The sequence below is a fragment of the Apis mellifera genome, linkage group LG1, assembly GCF_003254395.2.
Source record: "Apis mellifera strain DH4 linkage group LG1, Amel_HAv3.1, whole genome shotgun sequence".
NCBI classification, from domain to species: domain Eukaryota; kingdom Metazoa; phylum Arthropoda; class Insecta; order Hymenoptera; family Apidae; genus Apis; species Apis mellifera.
This window is the reverse complement of record NC_037638.1, coordinates 3,469,063-3,488,190: the sequence shown is the minus strand read 5'-3', so window position 1 is coordinate 3,488,190 and position 19,128 is coordinate 3,469,063. Positions and strand designations below refer to the sequence as shown.

The following is a 19,128-nucleotide window of genomic DNA, read 5'->3' as shown; positions in this document are numbered from 1 at the left end:
ATCTTGGAAAGGAGATTTGTGGGACGATGATTGGAGAATTATATTTTTTTTTTATAAAGTATGCAAGAGAGAATTAAGAAATAGTAATTATATTTTATTAAATCCATTTCTTAATTGTTAATTTTTATTAGAAGATTTGAAGGATTTTGATGGAGTTGCAGCACAATTTATATACGTGTCTCTGGTCATAGAATTTATGTTTGAAATTTTTGTTGGTATTTTTAAAGAAAATGATGTTTAAAATTGAATATTAATTTTATAATATTGCGGAGTAAAATTAATTTTACTCTCTCTCTCTCTGTCTGATAATGATAAACTGGCGGTTTATACTACACGTATCACGGTAAACATTTAATTTATCTATCGTTTCTATTCAAACACAATTTCTGGATTACATGGAGGAAAATATTTCACCGGGCGCAGTTATTCGCCCAGTTTAATTGATTAATAATATCAAACATGCATAACTGATAATTAATATATAATATAATTAATAACACAGCATCTGTTTTAATAGTTTACACAACATTCTATTTCTAGTAAATTATGCATGTTCCAAATCAATTATTTTCTATAAATTAATTGGAAATTGAATTACCGTTGAATTACCGGCCGAATAATTATAACAACAAGTAGCAACAACACTTCGTAGTCGTTGGTGAAATGAAATGGGGAGTAGAAAAAAAATTTTAATCATTTTCCCTTCGACGATACCTGATAATAAACTAATTAATGGAAAAATATGTAAGATCTTGTTCTCGGGAGAGAATTAATTTTTTACTATTAACAAAGAATAAAAAGCAATTTCGAAAAACTTTCGCGTAAAATTTAAAATTCTCATCGTAGCCACACACGTGAAAACGCTTCGCCTCTCGAATATCGGGGATACCTTTGAAAGCTGAAATTATCGAGTACGTTTTGAATATTTCAACAAATTGTTCCATAATTGGCGCTCTATAGTTTTACCAACCTGTGTAATTAGTTCCCGTTTCACGTTTCGAAATAAATGCTAAGGTTAACTATAAACTTTGTGTCTGGGAACGTAACTTAATTATTCTAATTAAGTTAGAAGAAATGTATATATGTGAAACAATGAATTTAATTAACTTTGGCACAGTAAATAGAGAATATCTATCGAAACGAAGGAATGAAATCAATTTGTATACGTGATTATTCTTAAAAATGAACAAAAATTCAAATTTATTGTTTGACTAGAAGTATGATAAATCAATGGTATTTAAAATTTATGAAGAAAATAAACATATAATTAATTTTTAATAATTAATTAATTACTGTTAAGTAATAGTATATAAATTTATATACATGAATTATTTTATCAAAATATTTCTTTTATCAGACATATTAGTTTAGTTTATAATATAATTTATATTAATTTTTAAATGCAATTTAAATGTTAATTAATATCCAATTTATTAATTTAATTAATACTATAAAATTCAAAATTTTATGTGCTTAGACACTAAGATAAATAGTATTTGTATAAAAATTATTAATTTATCGACAGGATATGAACCTGTTAGCTTTATTTACCTTATTATATAATATTTTAATTTAGGAGGGGATTAATTTTTCTTTTTCTGCACAGGATTAAAATCTTCTTCTTCTTTTTATTTGAATTTGCCTTTCAATTGTCGTGACGTGGCATAGTAAGTAAGTAATCTATCAAACAACGACGATTAATTTTTCTTTTTCTGGACAGGATTAAAAATTTGCTTTTCAACGCAATTGTCGTAACGTGGCATAGTAGAATTTTCCTGAAATCAGTTTATATTCTTATTTCTTAAAAGTGAACAAAAATTCGAAACGATTACGATCGAAATAAAAAGAAATTCAATTCGGATTTAATTAGTTTATCTTTTTCTGCAAGATTAAAATCTCCTTTTTCTTTTTTCTTCCTTTTGTTTAAATTTACCTTTCACAGGAATAAAATCTTCCTTTTTTTTTCTTTTTTTTGTTTAAATTTACCTTTCAACGCAATTGTCGTAACATGGCATACAATTTTCGTGAAATCAGTTTATATACTTATGATTATTCTTAAAAATGAACAAAAATTCGAAACGATTACAATCGAAATAAAATTCATCGGATTTAATTACTTTATCTTTTTCTGCAAGATTAAAATCTTTTTTTTTCTTTTTTTTTTAATTAAACGTTTCTTTCTTCTTCCTTTTGTTCAAATTTACCTTTTAATTGTTCCTTTTTTTTCTTCCTTTTGTTTAAATTTGCCTTTCAACGCAATTGTCGTAACGTGGCATATAATTTTCCCGAAATCAGTTTATATACTTATTTCTTAAAAGTGAACAAAAATTCGAAACAACGATTACGATCGAAATAAAAACAAATTCAATTCGAATTTAATTACTTCATCTTTTTCTGCAAGATTAAAATCTTCTTTTTCTTTTTCTTTTTAATTAAACGTTTCTTTCTTCTTCCTTTTGTTTAAATTTACCTTTCAATTGTAACGTGGCATAGTAAATAAGTAATCTATCAAACAACAACGATTAATTTTTCTTTTTCTGTACAGGAATAAAATCTTCCTTTTTTTTGTTCTTCTTTTTATTTAAATTTGTCTTTCAACGCAATTGTCATAACGTGGCATAGTAGAATTTTCCTGAAATCAGTTTATATACTTATTCTTAAAAATGAACAAAAATTCGAAACGATTACGATCAAAATAAAATTCATCGGATTTAATTACTTCATTTTTTTCTGCAAGATCTCCTTTTTTTCTTTTTTTTTAATTAAACGTTTCTTTCTTCTTCCTTTTGTTTAAATTTACCTTTCACATAATTGTCGTTCACGTAATATTCCGCGATACATATTCGTGTTACGCCAGTTCCAGTGGAAAGTTCGTTACACGACGTTCCTTACAACGTGTATCTCCCTCATATTTTTGTGACAATGAGGGGGAGGGATTAAAATTAGTTTCGAGTATGGAAATATCTCTTGCCAACTTTTTCCCCTCCCTCCTTCCCCTCCTCTATGTATTTTCCAGCGTTAACCGCGCGACGGCCGGCCGCGTTATATGCATAATTTTTGCCATCCCAAAGCAATTATTATTCCTCGGCACGCGTTTTTTCTGCGTTTTAACGAGTTATTTTAGTTATTCATTGCTTTCGAAAATAACACTTTCGAATTTCCATTACTTTTCACCACTCTGTTAATATTTCCTTCGTTACAGACAAATCTATGAATTTTAAAAACTTTCTCCTCGAAAAAGAATTGTTAAATATATATATTTACTTCGAAAATAAAAAGACTACTCATCCATGATTTTTCAATCGATTCGATTCATTGATTCGTCAACGAATGAAAAATAATCTCTGGAAGAAAAAAAAAGAAAAAGACAAGCAAGATTCGTCTATTTACCCCAGATTGGTTAACCTACTCCCCCATCCGTTCGAAAAAAGGCTGAGCAAGGTCGTGTATAGGGAGAAGGGAGTCTATCCCAAGGGATATCCGCGTGGTAGCATTGTAACTCTCTCTCTCTCTCTCTCTCTAACTAAGAGTCCATCCTCTCCGCTCCATGGATCGAGATGAGAGGAGGCCGGCCGGCTGGAAAATCGCTTTAAACCTGCCCAACTAATATTAACTTTCTCCTTTCGTTTCGCGAAATTCCCCGACTCTTTTTCCCCTCCTCCCCCCCGCATACCAGAAGGGGATCAGACCTCGCAAAAGAGGAAGAATCCTTGCCTCCCTCCTCCTTTCAATTCATAAAGTCTCAGAATTAATTGCTGATAAATTTCTTCCCTCGACTTCTTTTCGTTATAATCAATTCTTTTCTTCTTCTTTTTCTTCTTTAGGGGTGTGTGGTTGTTATTATTATTGTTTATTTATTATTGAAAGGAGGGTGGGTTTGGTTAATTAATCTAGAAGAAATTTTATCATTTGACAAAATATTTCTCGTGTCTTTTTGGAAAGAGAATTACTTTTTTCGAGGTGTATCAATTTCAGGATTAATATAATGTTAAAGCTTATGAGTTAACCACTTACGCGAATGAAAAGTAGGAAATGCAGGGAGAGAAACTTGCCCTGATTCGTGAATAATTGTTTAAAGATGAGTAAAAGTTTTATTCGTATATTTGGTATATGAACGAAGTTCGACTTTCGATTTTGATCAATTTTTTGGGGAAATCCATATCCTTTTTTCTCAGATGTGTAAATAAGTTTCTTTCCTCTCTACGATCAGAATTCTTATAATCGAATTTGGCGCCATTCGAAGCAACGTTCTTTCTTCTTTTTAAGAAGATTCTTAAAAGAAGAGAAGAAGAGATTTTTAGTTATTTAATCAAAGCTACTGAAACCATAATACAAAAAGTAATAAGAAAGATTCGAAGCCGAAAATTTTTGAAAGACGATGATCGTTCAGGTGCAAATTGCCAATTTTGTATCGATTTACGCAATAAAATCTTGAATTCGGAAAAAGAAAGAACTTATTTCAATTTTACTTTTGAAGTTAGATAATAAACGATACGATGGAATTTTAATTTTCTCCAAATTCTCTTTACAATGATAGAAAGAATTAAATTACTCAACAAACATCACATTATTATATATATACCTTTCTTAGTCCAAATCATCGAAAATTTCCACATTTTTCCAAATTTTCTCAGACGCGTAAACGCGACGCGTGTTCATAATTTTGTCACCGAAGGGAGAAGGAAAAGTAGGCCGCTTGCAGTAAAATATTGAATTATGAAATTTCGATCTCGCCATTCCTGTCAAGGGTTAAACCGCACCGCCCTTCAATCACACCCTTATCGATCACCGAAACGTCCGCGTGCCGCCCTCCCACCGACCACGACACCACGATCCACAAACCGCCAAAAACACAAAATTACCGGACGCTATCACGGGGCTATTACGTGGCGCAACGCCGTATAATGGACACGCAACTACGAAACGAGATTATCGCGACTCGTCCCTCGCTTCGTCTCATTAATTATTACGCGGAGGGGGGAAAGCGATGGGTGTTCCAACGACTCTTTTCTTTTTTGATCACGTGAGGAGGGAGGAAAAGGCAGAAGAATCATGACTTTTAAAGTTCGCGGATTTATGGATAGAAAGCAGAAGAAAGGGGATATGGTGGTGATCGAGGAGTGTGAATTCATCCTTCCTTGGAAAAGAGTTGAGAATCGTCGGTTCAAATTTGGAACAGCAAAGTCGAACGGGTTTTCAACAGCTACGAGGAAACGGAAGTTGTCGACTCGATTCGATTTTGATTTTTAGATATTTTGATAATTCGATAGTTTTTGAATTGTTGTTAAACCTTTGATTTGATTGGTGAAACGTCCTTTTTCCCATTCATAGATCTCGAATTTAAGGTATTGTCGATGCTTGAATAATTCGATGATTTTTGAATTGTGTATGTTGTTTGATTGGTGAGACGTCCTTTTATCTATCTGTATTGATTTTGAGATATTTTGGTATTCTTGGTAATTCGATGCGATTTTTGAATTGTATACTATGTTGTTAACCCTTTGATTGGTGAAATGTTCTTTTATCCATTCATAGATCTTGAATTTAAGATATTGTTGGAGCTATTGTTGATGCTTGGATAATAATAATTGGATAATTGATTTTTGAATTGTGTACTATGTTATTAATCCTTTGATTTAATTGGTGAAACGTCCTTTTATTCATCCGTAAGCCTCAAATTGATTTTGAAATATTATTGAAGATATCGTTGATCCTTGATAATTCGATTTTTGAATCATATATTATGTTATTAATCCTTTGATTTAATTCTGAAAAATCGGTATCGTTGATCCTTGGATAATTCAATGCGATTTTTAAATTGTGTACTCTTTGTATTGTTAACCTTTGATTTGATTGATAAAATCTCGAATTTAAGATATCGTTGGAGATATTGTTGATGCTTGGATAATTCGATTTTTGAATCATTTAATCATTCATGATTTAATTGGTGAAACAAATTGATTTTAAGATATTTTGGCAATATCCTTGAATCATTTTGAATCATTTATACTACATTGTTAATTCTGTATATTCAAATTCTTCGATATTGTTCAATTTGATTTGATAAAATTGGTCCATTCGTAGAATTGATTTTGAAATATTTTAGCCTTCCTATACATAATTCAAAGTTGCCAATTTCGATAATGATCGAGCATATAATTATCATATAATTATTCTTGCGTCCATCGATATCAAAGTCTTTTTTAATATCCTTTTAACGAAGTTACGTAACTAATCCTATACGACTTTCGAACGTGTATATCCGTGATAAAAATTTAAGGACGGAGTCCTTAAGAAGAAGAACTTTTAAACTTTGTTTAACATCATGTCCACCATTTCACCCCCTCCCCCTATATAATATATATAATATATTTTCTCCCGCTGTTGATCCTCAATTAGTCACGCGACTCTAGCTTCGTTCAAACGTTTCGAAAATTGGCGCAAAGCAGCGCCTCCTTCGCTCTGGAGTCACCGAAAACCTCGACTCGTGAACCGATTGAGACATCGAGGGCGGGCAGAAAATTATGAGGGGGGCGGACAGGCCTGGAAGATAATCCGTTTGGACGAGATTTCGGCTATCCACAAGCGTGGCTGTCCCACGGGGACGCGTTTCAAACGCGTGTAATCCGAACAAACGTTGCCGAAAATGGCGGGGGCCAAGTTTTAAAAGCGAGTAACCGTCGAGTTAGTGCGACCCGCTAATTAAACGCGCAAGGCGCGACCCCCTTTTTCCTCGACGAGTTTAACCAACTTTAAAAGATCCGAGAAATCCACCACCCTCCGTAAAAGAACGAAGATTTTTAAAAATAAATTAAGAATGGAAGAATTTCTTTTCTTTTTTTTCTTCAATATTATCCAATAATCTGATAATTGATATTATATGTGAAGGAGAAAGAAAGAGCTTCTTGAAAATTTTATGTAATGTTACAATTTTCTTTCTTAATTTCCTTCTTTCTCTCTCTATTAAAAATGCAAGCTGCCTCTTCATGAGAATTGTAATAATGAATAAACCTAACACTTTCATAGATTTCGATAGCGTGTAAAATCATTTCATTTTCTTCTTTCAATTTTATTCTATCATTATCAATATTATCCAATAATCTGATAATTGATATTATACATGAAGGAGAAAGAGAGAGCTTTTTGAAAATTTTATGTAATGTTACAATTTTCTTTCTTAATTTCCTTCTCTCTCTCTCTATTAAAAATGCAAGCTGCCTCTTCATGAGAATTGTAATAATGAATAAACCTAACACTTTCATTGATTTCGATAGCGTGTAAAATCATTTCATTTTCTTCTTTCAATTTTTTATTCTATCATTATCAATATTATCCAATAATCTGATAATTGATATTATACATGAAGGAGAAAGAGAGAGCTGTATGTGCTTATGTAATGTTACAATTTTCTTTCTTAATTTCCTTCTCTCTCTCTCTATTAAAAATGCAAGCTGCCTCTTCATGAGAATTGTAATAATGAATAAACCTAACACTTTCATTGATTTCGATAGCGTGTAAAATCATTTCATTTTCTTCTTTCAATTTTTTATTCTATCATTATCAATATTATCCAATAATCTGATAATTGATATTATACATGAAGGAGAAAGAGAGAGCTGTATGTGCTTATGTAATGTTACAATTTTCTTTCTCTTTCATTTTTTTTCTTTCTTAATTTCCTTCTCTCTCTCTCTATTAAAAATGCAAGCTGCCTCTTCATGAGAATTGTAATAATGAATAAACCTAACACTTTCATTGATTTCGATAGCGTGTAAAATCATTTCATTTTCTTCTTTCAATTTTTTATTCTATCATTATCAATATTATCCAATAATCTGATAATTGATATTATACATGAAGGAGAAAGAGAGAGCTATATGTGCTTATGTAATGTTACAATTTTCTTTCTCTTTCATTTTTTTTCTTTCTTAATTTCCTTCTCTCTCTCTCTATTAAAAATGCAAGCTGCTTCTTCATGAGAATTGTAATAATGAATAAACCTAACACTTTCATAGATTTCGATAGCATGTAAAATCATTTCATTTTCTTCTTTCAATTTTATTTTATCATTATCCAATATTATCCAATAATCTGATAATTGATATTATACATGAAGGAGAAAGAGAGAGCTTTTTGAAAATTTTATGTAATGTTACAATTTTCTTTCTCTTTCATTTTTTTTCTTTCTTTTTTAATTTCTCTCTCTCTCTATTAAAAATACAAACTGCCTCTTCATGAGAATTGTAACGCTGAATAAACCTAACATAGATTTCAATAGCATGTAAAATCATTTCATTTTCTTCTTTCAATTTTATTCTATCATTCTCGTTGAATATTAAATAAAAACCAACGAAACGAAATCAATGATAAATTTCCCTTCCTTCGATAGAACCAAAGGGTTTGAGGCTTCCAGACTCGGGGGATGAATATTTCGAAAGAAACGTGTTGAGGACGTTCATATTTTATATTTTTATCTTTATTATTAAGAGTCTTGAATAATTTTTATTTGAAAATAATTTTGAAAAGATCGTCAGATTCCGCGTTCTCTTTTAAAAATTTTTTTCTACAACACAGACGATAGATCCAAATTGAAATCTCTCTCTTTCTCTCTCAAATGTTTATTCACGACGATTTAATCTCCACGATTTTCAATCTCCATCCCTCTGAATATACGCAAATTATTTTTTTCCACTCGCTCTCTTTCTTTTTTTCTCTCTTTTTTTTTTTCGCTCCCCCTTTTCTTTAATTTGGCGTTGCCACACTCGAATCGAACGCTTAAGCGTTTTTTATCGTCCTCGGTTAATGAGATCGGTATGTGGGCGTGCAGACCTCTTAAAACGAATATCGTGCAGGCCGGTGTGCTCGAGCGTGCTCGAACAGATGAAAATGTTTGTTAATCCAGCGACTTCATAAGTATCATGCTTTCGAGAGCTACTGCTTTTATAGCTCGCGTGTAATATCGATAATATCGTTAAATGGAAGAACTCGTGAAATTCGTGATTACGATACATTTTATATATATTTTCCCATTGATATTTCGAAAACACTTTTAATAATCTATAAAACTGAAACGAGTTATAAATAAAACTAATAACTCAATTGACAATTAGATACTTGTTTAATAGAATCTGAGAAGATTTAATCTAGAAAGAAGATACATTTATTTCAATTAATCCTTGAAGTATATATTTATATATATATATATATATATCAACGTGTGATTCATTCGAGATGTTGTAATTAAATTCACAAAAGATAAGATATATTTTTCAAACTCATTAATTAAAATATCGAATTAGAATTGACAAAAATTTTGAACAGATAATTAAATATTATATCAAAATTATATTAAAAAATATTTAAACTCTTTTAATTTAAAGAGAGCCAAAACTTATGGATTTTTTTTTTTTTCCTTCTTGTTGCAGCATAATGAACAACAATAGCGTGGAGCAACCAGATCCCGACAACATAAAGATGTTCGTCGGCCAGGTACCACACGACATGGATGAGAACGATCTGAGGAAGTTGTTCGAGGAGTTCGGCCGGGTGCATCAGATAAACATCTTGCGGGACAAGATCACCGGAAGTCATAGAGGTGAGCAACCTTTCTCGATCAAACTCTCGATTCTTATTCTCACATTTATATCCTCCGCAATATTATCTTTATATAGAAAATTTCTAGATACGAGGAAATCCCGATTCCTTTACCAACCAAAATTATAAATAATAATAAAAAATTTATAATTTTAAGGATGATGAATTTATTATATTTTTGGGAAAAAACTTGAAAGAAATCGATAGAAGAGAAAGGAGAGAAAGGGGGGTGGAATCTTTGTATCGAGTCTCGATTGCGATCATCACACAGTTGGTCAAAAAGCCTCGTTAATTTAATTATTCGATTCTCTCCTCCCTTCCTCTTTTTTCTCCGCCCGGTAATCCAGTTTATCGCAATATTCGATAACGAACCGAATTTTCATTAGTCCACCGCGTGGCAAGAGGTACTTTAATCTTGCTGCGGTTCTATTAACTACACCGCTCCCGATAATCGGGCGGAATTGAATTGTCTCGCGGCATTTATTTTTAATCCGCGCCGCCACTCCGAGTTCCTCGGAGTTCTTCGCGGAGGGGGAATTCATCGACGGATCGGTTAATCGCGTTGCCACCGCTTTTTCTCTCTTTTATTTATTTTTTTTTCCCCTCCATCCTAGTCATTGTCGATCGATTTCACGACTGAAATTTTGATTCGAAGAATAAAGTTGTTTCTTGAAAAAATGAAATCGATTATTGTACGCCGTCGAGGATGAATTAACAAGAAATTGTTTCAATGATTCTTTCTTCTGATTAGATGAACTGATGGGTAAAGTAATTGTTTTTAAATTAAATGTAAAGCTCGATGGTTAGAAAATTTATCGAATATTATGAATATTTGCAATTGGAAGGATTGTAATGTTATTTGTTATTCCAATTGTTTCTTATTCTTGCAACGTAGATTCTATCGACGTACAAAAGATTTTCACACTTTTACAAATTTCACGTAACTCAACAAGTTAATCCATGAACCAGCACGACAAAAAAGGCGAATATTATCGGATAATATATATGGAGAAAGTAGGAGACGGAAATCGCGCATTATCGACCAAAGTTGGCAATGAACCGCCATTCTCAATCTCGTGTGACAAGGGATGCAGAGAGGGGGTGGCATTCACGATGGAGGAACATAATTCGAAATACGAAATAATTCTCGCGAAAGATTGAACGATCCTGGAAACGTCGTGGCCCGATGACGAATCGCCTTATTTCATTTTCCATCTTCATATTCCCCCTCTCTCCTTCCCTTTCGTTTATTTATTCCATCTTTTTTCCCAACGCGAATCTCTTAAATTTTAGATCTTAGATTCTACAATCTAAATTTCTAATTTCTAAAAAAGGATTCTTAATAGTTTAAGAGATTCGAAAAATTTTCGAAGAATAAATTTCCTCTTTTCTCCAAGTAACGATGTATATATTCTCTTCTCAAGAAACCTGCACCTTCCTTAAAACAAGTCATTAGCATCTCCCTCTTTCCTCGTCACTGTGTCACTCGTCGCGACGAAGGTCGTCGATAACGAATACACAGGAAACGCAGAGGAGAGGAGACGGAAAGTAAGTAGTACGCGAGGATCGATGCCCGGACAGAAACGTTGGTCGTCGTCAGCTGCCACTTTCTCGAGCTATTGATCGAGCAGCTCGCTGTGTCCCTTGGCCTTTTACGCCGAAACGTATCCTCCTCTCTCTATACATACATATATACTCACCTGTGTGTGTGCGCGTCCACACGTAGCAGCTCGTCGTGGAATCGCGCGGCCGTGGAATTCGAAATTTGCGTTTCATAACCGCGAATATCCGATCCACTTTTCTCCGTGTTTACCTTGGTTCCTGGGTCCGAGATCTGGCCGACGATGAAAGACGAACGAGACTTCTCTTTGCGCAATTGTGTTGGTGGAATAGTTTTTCTTCGATGATTAAGTTTTTCTAAAGTTGTTGTATTTCGCGAATTTTTTTTTTCTTTTCGTGTATTTCTCGAGCGGATAAATAATTTTAACGAGGATTTTATTTTTAGGATTTTGATTATTCTTGAAATTTGCGTTCTTTTTTTTTCTATAAATGTTGGTTGCAATCATAGTTGAGAACTTTTCGAGCGCGATGATTAAATTTTTGAAATTTTTGCGAATTTTTATCTCTTTTTTTCGTGCTTAAGTATTTGTAAAAATAGTTGAGAATAATTTTTCGATAGTGGATAATAAATAATTCCTTTCGACGAATTTTATTATTTTAAGAATTCTATCTAAGATTTCTAAGAAATCTCGTACAGTGTTGATCGAGAGTAGCCAATGAGAATAATCTTTCAAGTATCATATTTTAGAAATTTTATTGCTCGAAGAATTATGATTAAATTCGAAATCTTTGAAAATGATAATAATAATAATCTTTTAAAATTTATCAATTTATTAATTTAAAAAAAAAAAAGTAAGAGAATTTTGATAATAATCCCGTTTTATTTCGAAGGAAACGAATTAAAATTTCTTCCCAATTACGCAATATTAATTAACGTATTAATTAACATAAATTTATATATATATATCAATTAAGAGTTTTCTATCGCCGTGATATATTCATCTTCAATCACCGTTTCAATCCAGCTATTAATTTTTATCGATTAAATGTATTCCGTGCCGGTATCGGTAATATTTTCGGCATTGATAATTGGAAACGACAAAATTGAAATTGAAGCTAAATGGAAGAAAATATTGGGAGCCGGTGAAATCGAGATAACCGATCGAGGCGCAAGGAAATAATTAAAATAGAAGCTTACAAATGTCGATACGAGAATATTAATGCGAAATATTTCGTGATATACAAACCTTGCCGAGGGAAGGAAATATTCATTCGCGATAAGCTGGAAGGATAGTTTTTAATTGTTCCTTGCCACGATACACAATTCGTTCGAAAAGTTTCCACGCGGATAGAGAGAGAGAGAGAGAGAGAGGGAGAGAGGGAGTTTTGTTCCGAAAACACGAAGCAACTGTTAGGTCGTTCATAAATCAATTATCGGTTACTATTTAAAGCGCGGAAAATTGCTACCACCCGGCCTGTTTTCCTCGAATAACTCATTAATTATCCGTGTTCCACTATCCGATACATGAATCATTGAATTACGGTGTAAATTTTAAAAATCTCTCTCTCTCCTCCTTGTCTCTCTGTCGAGGGATCACGAGGGAGGAGAAATACGATCGATTTTAAAATAATTCGAGAAAAAACTTAAACTTAAATTAAAGAAAGAAGAATTTCAAACGAGAACTTGGTAAAAAATAAATAAGGATGAAAAAGAAGAAGAAGAGATCGTTCGAAAAATAGAGAACGGGATAAAAATAATTTTGGATGGAATCGTTTAAAAAAGAATGGCGTAAAAAAGCTACACGTTGTAGAACGAAACGTATTATTATGCATTCTTTTTATCGATCGTGGAATATATTTCTTCGTTCTGCCAATATATAATATACCAGCAGAAGAATATGGGGAAAAACTGTCGAACGGTACACGGAGGGCGGGAGAGAACATGGGAGAGAAGCGCAATGGCATCGAGGCGAGGCACGAAACGCTGATATCCTGAGAACTTTCGGAACGATTAATCTAGGCGAATTGTAAACGTCACGCGCAGCTGCAAAATTGATGGTAGCGGCGAGTACCGACCGGATGAAATTCGTTTGCCATTGTGAAAATTTAACTTGATTACCTTAACGTAATGGTAAATTAATGTCTCGGTGGCGGATCCGCTTTCAGCCGTTCTCCGCTTTTTCGCCAAAAATTACAGGATGATTCTTAATTGCGTGTCAATGACGTGTGTCTACTACCGTGTGAAAATTGTAACGTTTCAATCTTGTTTTTAAACGTTATAATAAACTGGATATCATTTAATCGTTAAATTGGAAGAAACATCTATTCGCAATTAACCAAATTACAACAATGAAATATCTCATTTTTGGAGTTTAACTTTGACAATTTGATATCACGATTAAGTTATCAAAAATTTGCTAGCTCGAACTATTACTTTTTAGCCGATTATTTAGTCGATCCGAAGTCGTGTTTACAGTTCGTCTCGTACGATGCGAGTGGCGCGATCGCGCACGATTCTACCCGAAGTTTCCCGACCGTTTCCGAAGTTTCCCGACCGTTTCCGAAGTTCGGTTCAAGCCGATTCTGCGCACTTCTCCCTTTCGCGTTTAACAAGATACTTGACGCGTTGCATTCGACGAGTTTAAGAAAGACAATGTAAACGTTAGGTTTTTCTCTAATCTCTTTTATATCGTACACCGCTTCGTCAACAATTTCATTCGTTAATCGTCTACTTGGGCGAAGAAACGAGTCAAGAGTTGGGACAAACGTAAAATCGATTTCATTTGGTTTCACGAGCGGAAACTAAAAGGCACACCGTTAAAATAGCAAAACGCGAGACACTGTAGACGTAGTCCGCTGACCAAACAGCGTCGCGGAGAGGGCAAATATTGTAATACGCGGGGTGCAGAGCCACTTTGCTTCCCGCCCGGGAATAAAACATCGAGAGCCCCCGCGTATTTTAAGTTAATTAAGCCGCCGCGTTGTTACGTTCAGATTAACGGTGGAAATATCAAAATTGTGGAAAACTGCGCGCTAATATTGCAGTATCTCGGGTATCTCGCGGTGAATAATTATAGTAAGTGGAGTTTGGATAATTTTATTGTCGTCATTGGAAATCGAGATGAATCGATATTTATATATAAATAAAAAACGATTCGCAAAAGTTTTCGGGGGGAAAAGGGAAAACTCGAATTTTTCATCAATTTAATAAATCCAATTTCCTCGAGCTCCCCGGATATTTCCTATATATCCGTTATTCTTAAAAATAACGAAGGGCCTTCTGTTTGCGTAATAATAAATTCTCGCTTCGATATTCGTGCCGTTTCGACAATATTTATACGAACTAATTAAAATGGCACATCCTGTATAGCATTAAAACTTCCCCGCATCAAAAACTTGTCGAAATGAAAAATACAATTATGTTTGTAAATCAAACGTTTCGCTTGTAAAAATATTAAAACGAAGCATCGTTGTTATTCCTCTTCCTATCCTTCCTATGTGTAAAACAAAACGATGAAGAAGAAGAAGAAGGAAAAAAATGATTTTTACATTTACAAATTTTGCACCGCTTTTAAACACTTATTCTGGAATAAAAATTAAATTTCTCCTCGTTAAAAAAATCTGAACCGTTTAAAAAATTATTATCGAGAAACCCTTGGAAGGAAAGAAGAAGAAGAAGAAGAGGCAGTTGCCGGAATACAAATTCTTTCTTACAACAGGGAATAAGGAAGAGGAGGACCCGGACAAAGGTCAGACAGTAAAAGTCATCGGCAAGGATTCTTCTAAAAGCCTCGATGTCGAAGGAAAGCGCGGAAAGCCATAGAAACCTTGGGAAGGAAGCTTCGAGCTTAGCCGAAATCCTATTTCCGTGCGTTCAAAGGCGACTTATGCGACGTATAAAGGCTTGCAAGGTTTAACTGGTTTCGCAATTACCCCGAAAGGGTATTCGTTTCCTCCAGTCCAGACGGTCCACCATTTCAGCAAATATCTTTTCCTTTTTTTCCTCCTTTCTCTTTTTTGTTTCATCACCCATCGATCCCATTGGTGAATTTTTTGGAAATTCATTCCATATACCTTCATAAAACATGATTTTACGATCATTTAAAAATCAAAAATAAATCGTAACTCTTGATCGAAACGTAAAGATTTATCTTAAAAATCGAAAAATATTGTATTTTTATGATACAAATGAGGCTTTGAATATTTAAATTTCGCAAAAAAAAAAATGCAATCGTAATACGTATCGATAATCAGCTTCACGGGTTACAATCCGATAAAAAGAAGAAAAATCGATAGATGATCGAGAAGGAAGGAGCGGAAACGGGCAACCCTTTGATCTTCCAAGTTCAAAAATGCAATGGGAATCCCGATTGAAATTAGTACTGCGAGCGCGTCCCGCTCGTTTCAGGCGATTGCCTCGGCCAACTTGATCCTTTTAAAGTAAAAAAGTGTCGGGGACCTGTATCAAAAACTCTCGAAATAGCCGTTACACGCTCTCCCCTCCTCCCCTCACGCGGATCTCGATTCTCGTCCGATTGATCCCAGCAGAGTGGCGGAATCCGATACTTTCCGTTACTTTATGCAACGCAACGAAAGAGAGAGAGAGAAGAATCGAAGGATCAAACGAGGAAGATTCTCGTTTCCGCGCGAGGTATTCCTCGTCTCCGAGGTATTCGTTTAAAACCTCCCTCCTCGCTAAAATATTCCGTGACGGTGGCCGACGAGTGGCGAAGAATTTTCTAATTGCGTTGCAACTACTCCCTTTGAAACAACTACGCACGCTACCCTTTTTGTCGCATCCGCCTCTCTTCATTATTCTTTCGCGCGCCATGAAAAAAGGTTTTTCTTATTTTCGCCCTCCTCCTTTCCGATCCATCAAAATCGATCGTGATCGAGGAGGATAATGTATGAATCGTGAGTTGTGAGTTCAGAATTATTATTATTATTGTTGTAAATATATTTAAGGTAAAAGAGAATTTAGGATCTAATTCGTCCTCCTCCTGATCGGCTACCGATCTATCAAAATCGATTATAATAAGAGAGATCGTGTGATTTATGTAAAAAGAATATTTGCGTATACTCGATTGCACAGGTTTGAATTACTTGCCTGATCAATGATCCATCAAAATCGATCATAATCGCGTGATATTGTGAATTTAAAATTATTATTATTGAAAGTATCTCTGATGTAAAAAAGAATATTCGATTGCACAATCCAATGATCCATCAAAATCGATTATAATCACGTGATCTTGTGAATTTAAAATTATTATTATTACAAATATCTCTGATGTAAAAAGATTGCACAGATTTGAATTATTTAGGATCTAATTTGCCCTCCTCCTGCTCGGCCAACGATCCATCAAAATCGATCATAATCGAGAAGATCACGTAATCTTGTGAATTCAAAATTATTATTATTGTAAGTATCTCTTATATAAAAAGAATTACTAAGGTTTGAATTACTTGGGATCTAATTTGCCTAACCAATGATCCATCAAAATCGATCATAATCGCGTGATTTTGTATATTTAAAATTATTATTATTACAAGTATTTCTGATGTAAAAAAGAATACTTGATTGCACGATCCAACGATCCAAAATCGATTATAATCACGTGATCTCGTGAATTCAATTATTATTATTACAAGTATCTCTGTATACTTGCGTATACTCGATTGCACACATTTGAATTACTTAGGATCTAATTCGCCCTCCTCTTGCTCGGCCAACGATCCATCAAAATCGATCATAATCGAGAAGATCACGTAATCTTGTGAATTCAAAATTATTATTATTGTAAGTATCTCTTATATAAAAAGAATACTTGCGTATACTCGATTGCACAGGTTTGAATTACTTGGGATCTAATTTGCCTGACCAATGATCTATCAAAATCGATCATAATCGCGTGATCTTGTATATTTAAAATTATTATTATTGAAAGTATCTCTGATGTAAAAAAGAATACTCGATTATGATCCAACGATCTATAAAAATTGATTATAATCACGTGATCTTGTGAATTTAAAATTATTATTATTACAAGTATCTTTGATGTAAAAAAGAATACTCGATTGCACGATCCAACGATCCATCAAAATCGATTATAATCATGTGATGTTGTGAATTTAAAATTATTATTATTACAAGTATCTCTGATGTAAAAAAGAATACTCGATTGCACAGATTTGAATTACTTGGAATCTAATTTGCCTGACCAATGATCCATCAAAATCGATCATAATCGCGTGATCTTGTGAATTTAAAATTATTATTATTACAAGTATCTCTATGTAAAAAGAATATACTTGCGTATACTCGATTGCACAGGTTTGAATTATTTAGGATCTAATTCGCCCTCCTCTTGCTCGGCCAACGATCCATCAAAATCGATCATAATCGAGAAGATCACGTGATTTTATGAATTCAAAATTATTATTATTATTATTACAAGTATGTCTGATGTAAAAAGAATTATACTTTTGTATACTCGATTGCACAGATTTGGGATCTAATTCGCCCTCCTCCTGCTCGGCCACCGATCCATCAAAATCGATCATAATCGGGGAAGATATGTGTGAATCTCGTGAATTAAAAATTATTATTATTATTATTATTATTACAAGTATATCTGATGTAAAAAAGAATACTAAATTATTCAGGTTTGAATTACCATAATCGAGAAGATCACATGATCTTGTGAATTCAAAATTATTATTATTATTATTACAAGTATCTCTGACATAAAAAGAATTATACTTTTGTATACTCGATTGCACAGGTTTGAATTACTTAAGATCTAAATTATCGTGAATCACGTAACATATCCTGATCTCTCGACGAGACGAAAGAAACCAAACGCTTTGAGAAAGGAACCCTTCGAGAAGAGAGAAAGAGAGACATCGGTCGGAAGAAGGAGGAATTGGCGAGGGTTGGTTTTATTGGTTTGGCAGGATCGCTCGACGACCCTAGAGACCGGAAGTTTACCCACCAACGGCGTGTCCGTGCCCCTGTTACCCCGCCGGCCGCCAAAATAAACGGGGGAGGGAGGGAGGGAGGGAGGGGGTGTTTCACGTCTCGTTATTTATGCAAACCGGTGCGGTGGACACGGCGGATAGCTTCAAAAAGTTTCGATCTCGCGCGGGCCAGGGGGAGGAGGGGTTAAATCGCATTTCGCGTTTCACCTACTCGAAAATTGTGACGTCCCCCCTCCCCTCCCCTCCCCCTCGAACCCTCGTTTTCTGAATTTCACGCTTGACAGTTTTAAATGGGCGATGCCGTTCTAAATCGTATTAAACCGCGACTCTGTCGCTCTCTCTCCCTTCCTCTCTCTCTCTGTCTTTCATTTCATTCGCCTATACATTTTGTTGTATACCCAGCAATCAAGTTCGATGCTTTCCTCCTCGCCCTGTTCCCGTGTTGGATCGTTTGAAAATCGAAATTCTTGGCATATTCGTTTTCCATAGGGAAGAGTTAGGCTATCGAGATTATTTCAAGGTTATCTTCTCGTGGCAAGTTTAGTTTTTGGGTAGTTTTTTATTATTATTATATAGTAGTATTATTGTATATTATTATAGTATTATTATATATTTTATTATATTATAGTATTATAGTATAGTATTTTATTATAGCATTTTATTATAGTATTTAGTATAGTATTATATTATAGTATTTTATTATATTTTGTATTTAGTTTATTATAGTATTTTTTATATTTTGTATTTTTGTATATAGTAATTATTATTATTATTATTATTGGGGTCGATTCGTGGGGAAGGATATTTCTATGGAGGAGAGATTACGGAGTAAATAAAGTTGTTGTTGGATTTAGTTGGAATATTTAATTACTACGCGATTACGTTTATTAAAATATTTGGAAGATAAATAATAATTTTATGTATCGAAGAGAAACGAATGTGAAATTAATGGCTGTAACAACATTCTGTGGATAATGAAAAGTAAAATTTCAA

At 33.7% G+C, this 19,128-nt stretch overlaps 1 protein-coding gene across 27 annotated transcripts in view; it reads left to right on the top strand.

The window, feature by feature from the left end:
* LOC409780 (CUGBP Elav-like family member 2) overlaps nt 1-19,128 on the top strand; it is a 458,105-nt gene that overhangs the window by 261,399 nt on the left and 177,578 nt on the right. For all 27 annotated transcript variants that reach the window (XM_026439104.1, XM_026439138.1, XM_026439115.1 and 24 more), the window contains one exon: nt 9,426-9,595. In XM_026439104.1, coding sequence (XP_026294889.1) covers nt 9,426-9,595 — 170 coding nt within the window. The remainder of the gene's footprint in view (nt 1-9,425; nt 9,596-19,128) is intronic.